Source organism: Pleurodeles waltl, chromosome 10, assembly GCF_031143425.1.
Source record: "Pleurodeles waltl isolate 20211129_DDA chromosome 10, aPleWal1.hap1.20221129, whole genome shotgun sequence".
NCBI lineage: Eukaryota > Metazoa > Chordata > Amphibia > Caudata > Salamandridae > Pleurodeles > Pleurodeles waltl.
The window spans coordinates 257134431-257147566 of NC_090449.1; the positions used below are offsets into that span (position 1 = coordinate 257134431).

Here is a 13136-nt window from a genome sequence, read left to right on the forward strand (position 1 = left end):
TATTGTAAAACGTGCAACATACCCTTTTAGCAAAAAAGGTAGAGAGAAACGGGGGAGGAGGATTTACCAACTCCTCTCCTTATTACCTCATCCCCCACCAAAGTAAGCAGTGTTTTTTCCACCAAATTTAGGAAGCAGCTGAGCCGTGGTGGGAATGACAAAAGGAAACAGTGGATACCACTTTGGGGTAGTGCTATTGCCACGCTGATATCTATTTCACGCAGCTTGAAATCAGTCTTCATAGTCTGCCACAGCGGTACCGGCTGCATCCGTGTGCACAAGCAGTAGTATGGTAGGAGCAGAGGTGCCTCCAGGTTTTACCTAGGACCGAGGCAAAAGGGATTATCTTTCTATGGTTGCCTGGCTGCCTGTCTCCTATCATTTCAATAAGGCTATCTGTATCTTGAATTGTACATGTTAATAGTAGAATGATCTTTGATTGTTACTGTTCTACTTGTCAAATCTAGTGCTAACAAATTAAAAACTACCTTAATAAGTAGACTTTAACTGACATATGTTTCGCTCTTCGGCCTTTTAGGGCAGGTGAGCTTTTTCAAAGCGTATTAATATTTTCATCTGACATCATCAAAAGTTGTGTCTGTAAAACCATCAGTCTTTGTCTCCAATTTCTGGATAACTCAGCATATAGTCGGCAGTCTTGGTCATTTCCGAGTGTGTGTCCATCCTACACCTTTTCTGCTAGAGTTGTGGACATGAAGCCTTATGGTTTTACAGAGTTGACCTTAGACGGATGTCAAATGAAGATATAAATTACAAGCACTGCATATGCAAAGAATGAAAGATAGTGGCTAGCAAGTATGTAGGTTGCAAAGATTGCGGAGAGTGGCTAGCAAATCTAAAAATAGTGGGCTATACCAATAAAGAATTGACACTAAACAGTGCAACTACACTGATCAAAGATGTGTGCCTAGTTCAGCTTGGCACCAAAACGGCCATTTATAACATTTAGAAGGCTGAGAAAAAACATCCACAAAGTGAAAATATGCACCATAAAGAGAGCTGCACTAGACCAGGGTGGCAGCTAGAGACAGTCCTTTCAACATGCTTGTTGCCTGTCAATGTGCGACTAGGTATAAATTAACAGCAGCAATCAGGCAATATGGGTATGACTACTAGCAGACATGCACGGTGGGGGTAATGCCCTTAACCCCAATAGTAACATCAATGCAATGAGCAAAACTTTCAAATCTGTATTTAAACCTTGATGAGGTCTTAGGATGTTCGCTGCATTAGTGAAAATAGGACACATTCTGCAGCCTCGGTCTTGCTAAGAGTGAGGAGCTGCAGAATTACAGACGGGATTGTCTTGAGTGCGCGTCAGACATCATCATAAGAAGAAATAGCCACAAACTAATACAATACAATCAAATACACCTTGATTGTATTGTGTATTTACAATCAATAATAATTGATTTTCCTTTCCTTTTTCCTTTCCAGCACCCTGGTTTCCAATCCTAACCTTGTGTTGTGCTGATATTTTGCAAATGTTTACAAGTGGGTGACATTATGAGAATCAACATTTAGTAAGATGGCTTCACTCATCACAAAGTTTTTGGTCTGCCCTCAGTACCATAGTAACTTCTTTCAGTCTGTAAGAGTCCTATTCGTATTACATTACCACAATTTTCCTATTTTTTGGCATGGCCAACCCCAAGAGCAGGAAAGGGGGGACAAAGGCCAGACCCCCTTCTCACAATCCCCTGATGAGTTACATCCAAGACTTGGTGAGCGGGCTGCCCTTGAACCTCTAAACAGGTATACACTCCCTATCACCATCCCAGTAATGGTGGTTTGGTCCATTTGCTTCTTCCTAATTTAGATTAGGCTATGGAAGTCATGTACATGTGCACCAGCAGTGTTTCTTTTGTATCCCCTATTATTTTAGTCATATATTTCTCGCAGAGTGGAACAGCATCTTGGGTTTTCAGTTGAGGTCCAGCGAGTTCCCTTACTGGCCCAGCATGTCCTCAACAGAAATATATAGGCATGTTCAGCTATTTCCCTTTATGGATGGCTATCTCTATCTTCAAAAGTGTGGGAACCCATACTTAGCAAATGCTCAGTAAGGTCCCACCGCTTCTAGTACCGGACCCCCTCTACTCATGAGCCAACAGGTAAAGTCAGATCATAATAAGGGGATATATTTAGTTCTTGGTAATTTAGCCTCATGATGGTTTATCAATCTAAGCTGCAAATTATATCTTGATTCTTCAGTAGATGTTATGTAAGGAACTAAAAGCTCAATAGATGTTTTACAAGATAATCAGGGTTCAATTAGCATTATTTCTATTCATCAGGGTTTAAGAGACAGTCTATATTATGAAATTAGATTCCAAGTTCCAGTGATTCTCTTTCATAATTTTGACTTATTGAAAGTTCTATCAGGAACAAAGGATTCTTCAAATATTACATCAAACAAACTAATGCTTAACCCACATTGTTTCATTAAGTCAGTAAAACAAATACTTTTGCTAGAATATAATAAGGTCACTTCATCAATGATGCACAGTAAATTGACTGGCAAACGAGATACGGAGAAAATAGGAAGAAGAAAGTAAAGTACAACTGAAACATTAGTGATGGACTTTGTCAAATTGTTGCTTCAGAGGCATCTGTTTGCATTGTGATAATACGTATTAGAAGGTTACTACTCATTTGTATCAGGTCCCCTTTTATATTTTGTCTACTATTCAAGATGGTTAGATTCACCAGAAAGGTCCAAAGCCACCACAATCTATCTAATTTCATGGTGGAAACTCTTGAGCTGCCAGATGTTAAGCTCAAATATTCATTCAAAAGTACAGATATTAAAATGAAATTACCATGTTATATTTGACCATTTTATATTTTCTATAAGCAACAAAAAGAAACTGAGTACCTTGACAAGTGCTGCTGCGGCTCTGAAGCTCATTTTCGCAACAGACTCCCTTTTTCGTCGCCTGGGTAGGCGGTTGAACCCAGACCGAGAGCTGGTGAAGGAACAGAGAGACGTTGCACCCGGAGTGATCGGAGTGTGTGGTATGTTGTAGCCATCGTAATCTTCCACCATACGGAATGCTCGGCCTCGTGCTAAAGGATCTATAATCTGCATTCAAAAAGAGATTCAAACAAAACCAAGTCAGATGCAATGTTGAGTTAATCACTTGTTGTTTTAATCTTACAATATAAAAAGTTTATTCCTACTGAACAATAATCTAAAGTATTTTTCCTAAATTTGCATAAATTTGATTTTTCCTGTAATTGGCTTTAGGTGAAAAAAATCTGAAAACTATTTTGTGGCAATTCAGGTCTCGAGGAGCCATTATGAAAGTCACCACCAGTCTTAGTTTGATTTCTGAGGTCTCCTTAATCATCAATAGCATTTCTATCCATTTTTAGATGGGTATCTCAAAATGCTGAATTTTCTTAATCCAAAATCGAGTCCACATGGCATACACTATGTAAAGTGTACAGCTGCACAACCAACTGATGCTCAGGCTATAACAATGATTAAAACTTGCAGCTCCAAAATTCAGCTGTTTCCCACAGCTCTCACTAATAAACAAGAGCACTGAAGCTTCAATGTTTATAAAGAAACAATAAAGCTGATCTTGTTACCTACAATAATGACACTCAATTTACCAATTGTGCAAGGGAGAAAAAGACTGACTTTGACATGCTTAAATGTGGACTTGTACCCTGCATAACTCTTCAGATGTCAGCAGTGAGTGTTAAATCATGGGGCTATTTTCCCAGCTCACTAATATCTAAAATATCCATTTTGAAACACTTTCTGTAGAAATCTTCCCCATGGACATATGCCACTACATACTTTTTGTGATCAGCATAAGTGAAGTCAATTGGATGAAGTAATTTAAAAAACTTACGTTTTTTATTTAGGTATTTTAGTTGCTAACTATGTATGCTTGTAGGTTTCTTTACATTAATGTGAACTTATCTACATACCCATCTCACTCAGTTTCCAATAATTAACAGTCAGCGGCCCGGGTAGTACTGGTATTTGCTCCTTGACGACCTGCTCTCCTTTTGGGGGCCGGCAACTCGGTTGGGTGCACCTGGAGACATAGGACGCGACAAGCCCCCCCATACTAAGGTGGAGCAGACAAAAATGGATCAATACACTGCGCCTAGGGACACGGGCCCGGGCTCAGCGCAAGGTGCGGTTAAAGAGGCAGAGGAGACCCTCACCCGCTGGATATGGAGGCGCTTCTAAAGGCAATCCAGGACTTAAGGGAGGCTGTAGAGTCCCAGGTGGACCGACTCCGTGTGGACCTCTCCCTGGTGCGTCAGGACCTCAGGTGCGTGACTGAGAGGGTGACGAAGACGGAGACTAGAGTTTCCACAGCAGAGGATACGCTGGCCTCCCTCCATACAAGGGTCTCTCAGCTCACCTCCAAGGTGGCCGGTCAGGAGGAAAGGGCAGAGAATGCCAAGAACTGCTCTTGCAGAAACAATCTTCGCCTGGTGGGTCTGCCGGAGGAGATAGCAGGAGGCAAAATGGAGGAGCTCATGGAGACTTGGTTCCGCTCCTGGGTTCCTGAGGACGTGCTATCATGGTGTTTTGTGGTGGCACGAGCACACCGAGTGCTAGCCAAAACGCCCCCGACTGGGGCTCCCTCCCGGCCTGTTGTGGTTCGGCTCCTCAATTACAGGGACCGGGATGCTGTTCTGTGGGAGGCTCGCTTCCAGGCGGTGGTACGGTACTCCAATACAAAAATTCTGATCTTCCCGGACTATACTCGAGGTGTTCAACAACGTCGACGATCGTATGAGGAAGTCAAGCAGAAACTGCGGGTGCTAAACATGCACTACATGCTCCTCTTCCTGGCAAAGTTTAAGGTTATCTACGGCAACTCTACCCTTTTCTTTGAAACACTGCAGCAGGCTTGGGAATGGGCGATGGAAAAGCGGGAATTGCGCCCCTGAAGTGGATCTGTGGGGGGGCCTCATGGATGGTTCTGCTGTTCTGCTACCGAGGCCGGCTGGAGAGGCCTGTGAGCGCCATCAGAGGTGAAATACGAGGCACCGTTGGGGTGGGGGGGTAGCTCTCGGCAAGTCCGATTCAAGGTGTGGATCGGCCACAGGCGGAAACGCAGGACTCCTCTCTATCAGACACACCGGCCATCTTTAATTATGATGGTGGCCCTCCTTGACTTGCTCTCGAGAAATCTTGACCCAAAATACTGAGGTTGTACAAGTACTATGCACTGATATATGGCTGAGGGGGCTTGATTGTGGTGGCTGGTCATTTCCATCCTGGGAGGTCCTGGGGCAGTGGAAGGGTTGACGTCACAGTTGAAATTTATGGTGCCAATTATTGCCCCCCTTATTGTTTACTGCTAATGTGAATGTACCTGTCAGGCAGAGCATCCATACGTTGGTCGGAGGTACCTATTTGCAGGTTGTCTGACACCTCCACGAGTTACCACAGTTTTCAAAATGTTTATGGGGGTGACAGATGCTTCTAGGGAGGGTGGGGTGGTGGTGGGATTAGGTGGGAAGGGGACTTGTTCCTTTTAGTATAGTAGTCATCACTAATTGCTGTCTTCAAGTTCAGATGAAGCCCACGTGTATTACTGATGATTTCCACGCACAGGTTCTGGGACACTGAGGTAGAATAAGTGTTGGCTTAAAAAGCTTCCAGCATTATGGTCCGCCGCCCCCACGGGCTGCCCTTTGTCCGTCCGGGTGCCTCATGGGCTGCACACATCCATTTCTACACTCAACATGATCTCAGTAAGTTCGTGGAATGTTAATGGGCTCCTAGACCGCATCAAACGGACTGCAGTACTTAGATACATTAAGAGGCATGCCCTGGGGGTGGTCCTACTGCAGGAGACACATTTACTGGGGACCCACTGCTCCTTCTTGGGATATTTTGGATACAACATGGTCTACCACTCTGGTTTCACGCGTGGGTCCCGTGGAGGGGCCCTGCTGTTACACAAGTCACTACCTCTGACAGTGACTAAGGTTCACGAGGACCCCTTGGGCAAGTACATCAGAGTGAAGGGTCAGATAGAGGCGAAGCAGTACAACTTGATGTCCTGCTATGTTCCCCCAAATCTCTTGCAACCTACCTGTGAAGTGCTTGGATCGCTGTTGGTGTCTCTCCCGGCCGGCTTTACACTAGTCAAATGAGATTTCTATGTGGTGCTGGACCCCCTTGGGGATGTCTCTGCGGAACCCAGTTCCACCTGACGCCTCAGATCTGCGTGCCTTAAAGCTTGGGCGAATTCGTGGGGCCTTTACGATGTCTGGCGGGTCTGGCCCCCGCACAAGCGTGCCTACGCCCATCAGTCTGCTGACCATGACACTGAGCCCCAAACTGACCTTTGGTGGGTGGGTTCCGGCAACAGATGTGATGAACCTGAGGTCGGTTTGGATACACGCACCGTTGTTGGCAGATTGGGGTGCTGGGCACCAGGGACAGCGGCCGACCTGGAGACTTAACACTTGGTATTGGAAGTCCCCGGCGTGTGCCGAGTTTGTCGAGGAGGAACTTGAGGCCTTCTTCCCTTGCAATGAGGGCTCGGTGGATTCAAAGGTGACACTGTGGGCAGCATGTAAGCCAACAATGCGTGGCATTATTAAAAGCTACATCTGGGGACAGGAGCAATGCCAGAGGACGAGATGTGCCCAGCTTGAGGTGAAGATACTAGAGTTGGAGGGCCAGACCAGGCACTTGAATACACAGGCGGTGCAGCGTCAACTGGCCCTGGCACGGTCTGAACTATGCCAGATACCCCTAGAGGAGGCCAAGCAATGCTGTCAGGCATCAACCAGCAGAGTATATAGGATGTGGGATAAGCCAGGCAAATTGCTCTATTGACTGGCAACGCATGGAGCTGCAGCCAGGGTCGTGCCAGCTAAACGTGATAGGGAGGGAAACACCCAAGTGGAATTGGAAGCGATAGCTCAGGTCTTTGTGACTTACTATCAAGACCTATATGCTAGAGACCCCCTACCGCATCTGGCAGAGGAGGGCTCTGTAGTGTGGGACCTTCCGGTACTGACTATCCTGTCTAACCTTGTCCAGGACTTAGACCAACCACTGACGGCAGACGAGGTCGACACCACTATATTTGAGCTCAATGGGCGAAGACAGCGGGCCGGATGGGTACCCAATAGAGTACTACAAAAGGTTCTGGTCACTGTTGGTGCCTCATCTTCGGCAATTTTATGCAGATGCTCTGATCGAAGGAAGTTTTTCCCCCTGAACTAGATTGCACTACAATTGTTGTCCTGCTAAAGGAGGGACTGCCCCCTGACCAATGCGCATCTGCTGAGTTCAAGTGGCCTTATTCCGTGGTTCACTATCCAATGGTCCTCTCGCCCTACTCCTTATTGATTTTTGCAAGGCATTCAACATGATCTCATAGGAATACATGGTGGTGATCCTACTATGTATGGGGCTGGGGCAGGTGATCTGTCGAATGATCCGCATCCTGCATCATCACCCCACAACCCAGGTCCGGGTGAACGGAGTACTCGCTCCCACATTTCCTATCCAGCGGGGAACGTGTCAGGGATGGCCCTTGTCCCCGCTGCTATTCGCGCTGGCTATTGAACCCCTGGCATGCCTGTTGCAGAGTGACTCTCTGATGTGGGGCTGGAGATGGGGGATGGAGTGGCACTGTACGCTGATGATGTCCTTGTGTTCTTGGGAGATCTGCCCTCATCAGGCCCTAGATGTGTGGAACTATTGGCGAGGTTTGGGGAGGTATCCGGGCTTCTAGTCAACACTAAAAAATCAACACTGGTGGAGATAAGGGGGGATGCGGAGGGTCGACAGTGGTGCCCCAATTCTCAGTGCGGAGGAATGCGTTTAGGTACCTTGGGATCCACATCTCTCTTCTGCCTTAATTAGCAAGAATGATAAACTTTAGAGGCCTATCAACACACTTGGAGAGGGACCTGCAGTGCTGGATAGACTGCCCCTTAAACCCCGTTGGGCTTACTGCCCTCCTCAAAATGATGTGGTTCCCCGATACTTGTATGCTCTCACGAACTACCCATATCTGATACCAAGGGAGTGGTTCTGAGCACTCACGTCAAAATTTACTAGTTTCATATGGAATGGAGGGCGACACATAGTGGCGTACAATACTGTACGGAAGTCACTGTATGAAGGGGGGCTGGTGGTCCCGGATCTATATATCAATTACTTAGTGGCTCAGGTGGTACCTATAAATGACTGGTTCATGGGGGGTTGGGATAACCCGGCATACCGGCCTAAAATCCATGAGGTGGGCTTTGGCTGCCTGTTGGGTATGCTATATGGAGGAAGGATTCCTGGCCAGATAGGTTACTGGTTACTGGAGGCAGACAATCAGATTAATAAAATGGGACTGGTGCCTTACCTGGTGCCTTACCTGGGGGACGTGTACACAGGGGGTACCCTTGTATAATTCCAGGCTCTGAAGGAACAATATGGGTTTGACCACCTGCGGCAGAAGTTGGTACACTGGGTTCGTGAGCCAGATGACGAAGACTGGCGGGAGGTGGCACTGGCTTCCAGGGAGTCAGCCATCTCAGCTAGGCTACGGATGATACAGTTTAACCGACTACATGCAACCTATTTAACCCCAGAAAGGCTCTAAAAAATGTCTACCTGTGTCAGGTGTGGTCTTCTGAGGGAGACTTCTTTCAGGTGATCTGGAGGTGTCCTCAGTTATGGACCTTCTGGGAGGGGATTGGCAGTGAATTAGCAGAGGTCCTAGGGCTTTCAATAGACCTGAGTCCCAAAATTGCACTGCTGGAGCTTCTAGAGGAATTGGGTGGCCCTGCACAGACTGGACATTTGTAGGGGATGCATGCCTCGTAGCCAAAAGGGATACTGCCAGCATGTGGCGGCAACCCAGAAGTCCATCGTTGGAGGGATGGAGAGTGGGGGCGGATTGGTGTGCGCACCAAGAAAAAACATTTTATGCTGCCCGAGGGATCCTGGAAAAACATGATAAAATATGGGGGAAGTGGTGAACCTACCATGGAGTCATACTGTAATGTAACACTTAATGTTGGCGAATCAGTAGTGAAATGTGAGCCTTGCTATGCACTTTCTGTTATTGATAATGTTGGGAGCTCGGGGTGTATACACAGTTTTCAGATTTATTAATATCAATAAAAATGTGGTTATAAAAAAAAGAAAAATAATTTTTATAGCCGTATTTTAGGAATACCACTAAAATGTTTTGATTTAAGATCACCGCAAAATGTAGCAAAATAGGAGGTGCTTGCATAATGTAAAATTGCTAAGATCTGATCCCCTGATATAGTAGAAATCCCTAATATTTAAATGGATACTGAGATACGTCATCTACCTTCTAATGTTATACACGTAGGAGTATGATAGAAGATCTGAGGAGTTTTCATTCCAAGTTAATAGAAGTTTTGGGGGCTGGGGCAGGTTTCTGGTATCGAGTATTTGAATATCAGATAGGATTTATGGAGCCTGATTTCAGAAGGTGTGTCATTCTAATTCTTTATAGCTGCTTGTACAGTGCAATATTGCATAGCCACACTATATTAAACACTAAGCACTCTACTGCCATGGTAACTCCTCAAACTGATGTAATGTTTCTGTCAGATATGCCTATCAGTAGATATTAGAATATAATTTGAATGAAGGCAAATTTCAGTTTTTTTTATTTTTATGTTTGACACCCGCTAAATAGCCCTACTGAGCAAATGATCTGTGCAATAACACACAACAGAACCTGTATCAGATCCCGTCTTTACTTTGTGAAATACTAATTTCATGGCCTAAATAGTTGTTAATCACAAAAGTGGTCAACATGCTTCCAGTCATCGCCTTCAGTTTACCCATGAATTCCCTAGCACAGCACAACTTTGACAAGATGTCCAACAAAAATCTTGAAACAATATGTTGGGGGCATTTTCTCCATAATAAGAAAGTATAGATAAAGATTTGTCTTATTCCATTATTGCTACTTTGTTAGTAAACTGGAAAACCTGCACCCCCAGAGTGACATTTGGACAAGTTCACTCACTTTGAGCAGTATGTTTAATAGCTTTCTTCGGAAGATGTGGCTGTAGGCCAGCTCTCTAGGATCTTTCATTCCATAAAAAGGTAATAAACGTGTCTAACAGTATTTCCCTCAACACCAGTTTATTTTTTTTAACAGATAATATCTCCAAGGCGGTCTTGTCTTGGAGCGTTTCCTTTTCTCAGGCAGTTAATGGCAGATTTAACTCTCTAAATTGTCACGTGTCAGATGTTCTGTCGCCGGGGTGTCTGATGTGATCACTAGTTTTAGGACCTGGAACTGTGGCGCTCTGTGATCATAGTGCTACTCCGAGGAAAACATTTTACCACAGAAGTTGTGCAACTTACTGCTCATTAGATTTCACTAAAACATTGCATCAAATATGAATGCAATCTTGTTTGGATTCTTTTCTTTATGCCTGAAAATGCGTTAGTGTAATTCCTTCTTCCCTACGGTATGCATTGGTGTGGGCTGATTGCCTATATCGATACCCATTTTACCGTTCTGAGTGTTTTTTTTTTTTAATGAACAGGGACAACACATGTGCCGCTCTGTAGAGAGAATAGACATCTGATCCTTCTCATGATGACAACCTTGAGTTATATTAGTCTACTGTTAAAGTGAGGCATCGTCCATGCCTTTTCCCAGGTAGTGTATGTCGCGAGTAGGAACATATCTGAAGCTGCAGCCCTTGAAACATTTTGTGGATTAAAACAAATTACTCAATTTTAACTACAAAACACGCTTATTTTTTCAAAATATCACCCCACAAAGAAGCTAAGTAGCACGTGCAACTGTGTTCAGCTTTGCAGACATGCTCGATGCAAGGATAAATACACTATTTGCCTACCGACCGAATACCTCTCTTCTAAGCATTTGTCAAATTCGGGCGTATGAGAAGTAAACAACTCAACTCATTAAGAACCGTACTACTACAGGTGCTGCTATCCATCCCCAAAGGATCTGCATCTTTTCTACTTTTTTAATTCAGTAATGTGCGCCCCAGCCTCGAAAGGAGGGGTAAGGAACAAAAGACAGAGAACCTGCCAACTCTGGTTTAGCTTTACGCAGACACAGGTTCACCAATGATGATTTAATCCTAATACAAACCACATCTTTCTCAAAAGAGAATCTGAAGAGAAATATGCACCAGAAAGGCTCTCTTTAGATGTTCTTCTGAATCACTTTCAGCAAGGGCCTCAGTCTGACCTCCAAGTAATACACAGTAAACAGTCGATGTACCCTGGCACTTCTTAAGAGTCCCTAAACATTTTCGGCAACAATTAGGTCCCTCAAGCAAAGACAAACAATACAGGGAGAAGTATCTCTTGACAGTCTAATAATACATTTTAACCCTATAGTGTCAGCTTCTTAGTTAAAGGAGCACAGCCCTGGTTCAAACCACAAGCCTTTAATAACAAGAGATCGGAGCATGAAAACATCTTTCTTCGGGCTTTAACTTTTAAGTGTTTTGAAATCTAATGGCTTTTCAGATAGTAATGGCACAGCTTCAAACAGAGCAATTGGAACAACGTTTTTACAATGAACCTTAGAAGTGGTTTCTCAGACATACCTCCAGCCAGTGTCCTAAATCAAATCAGGCCATTCACGGCATAAGAATATTAGTTGTAGCACTTTGCCTGTTACTGGCCCGATGTTTATAAGAACTAACTGTACCTCGATTCCAATCCCTCATTCTTGAGTAAAACGTCGTGCATTTTTTTCAGACGACTCTAATTTGTGATTTCATAGTGTTGATGGTGAGTTTAGTACTATTATAGTACAAATTCAAGGTTGAACCCTGACATTTCAGTTTGATCACGGTTCGTCCCAGTTACCATTCAACAGCTCACTCAGTAATAGGTTATATGTCAATAAACTGTCTCCCAAATATCATCCCTCTATAATTTTTTGGATTAATAATGGAGGAGGAAAATACTGTGAAGGTAAGTGCATATAGTTAAGTATATATCTACTATTCATAACGCCACATCTACGTACCTGGAAGATATATATATATATATATATATATATATATATATATATATATATATATATATATATATATATATCTTCAAGGTACCTGAAGGTGGAGTTAAGAAAAGCAAACTCTTACTTTTTTTTTTTTTAAATCTGTTTATTAAACTTAATACAAAACAAGGCACAAAAGTATCAGTACATTACATATTTTTTGGTGAGAAAACACCCAGCTTCTCTCCATGTGCTTTTCTTAATGTTTGTACATTACACTGCCCAACACAGCTGTATTTTAGTGTACTGGCTTTCCATAAACATTATATAACTAGTAACACTTGACATGGAAATTATTATTCTTAAATATATATGTTGGCGTCAATTATTATAGTGGGAGCATATAACTGTACAGGCCGTAAGGGCTACATTTCTGTATGTGCGCTTTGGTGTAGGGGAATAACAGTATCATGGAGCGGCTGATGGGTATGTATATTATGGGCTAGGCCTGGTGTTACAGTGGCATGGATCTGTTTTCGGCAAACTCAATTGTTATGGATAGTTTTAGTGATAGCGTATCTTAAGAATGTTGAAGGTATTAACTCATGGTGGGTATTTGTCATCTCTGGATTCGATTCTAACTACAAAGAGGTCCCAGCTTTCGGTCCCGCCTTGTGTCTGACCTCTGTGCTGTGATTGCCTCAGGGTTTGAGATTCCGCCAATGTGTAATCATGTAGGTCTCGTAGCCAGAGGGAGTGGGGAGGGGCATATGGAGCCTTCCAATGTGTAGCTATCAGGCGTTTGTGTGTCACGAATGCTAAATCTACAAACTTGTGAATGTGTTTATCTCTTTTTGTGCTGTGTCGTATATTAAGCAGACAGGATTCTGGAGTAGGAGTTAGCAGCTGGCCTATCAGGTCTGCAGTTGTAGAAACTATTTGGTTCCAGCCAGTGTTGATCGTGTGACATTCCCAGACCATGTGGTAGAAAGTTGCTGCTGGGGTAGCGCATCTTGGACATATGGAGTTAGCTCCTGGGTATATTTTATGAATACAAGCTGGGGAGAGATATGCGTGATGCACATAATTAAATTGCGTATATCTTAGTCTGAAGTTGCGAGATACGGACTTGAT

At 43.9% G+C, this 13136-nt stretch overlaps 1 protein-coding gene across 3 annotated transcripts in view; it reads right to left on the minus strand.

Annotated features, from left to right (window-relative positions):
- RHBDF1 (rhomboid 5 homolog 1) overlaps positions 1 to 13136 on the minus strand; it is a 337002-nt gene that overhangs the window by 108124 nt on the left and 215742 nt on the right. For all 3 annotated transcript variants that reach the window (XM_069210378.1, XM_069210376.1, XM_069210377.1), the window contains one exon: positions 2900 to 3106. In XM_069210378.1, coding sequence (XP_069066479.1) covers positions 2900 to 3106 — 207 coding nt within the window. The remainder of the gene's footprint in view (positions 1 to 2899; positions 3107 to 13136) is intronic.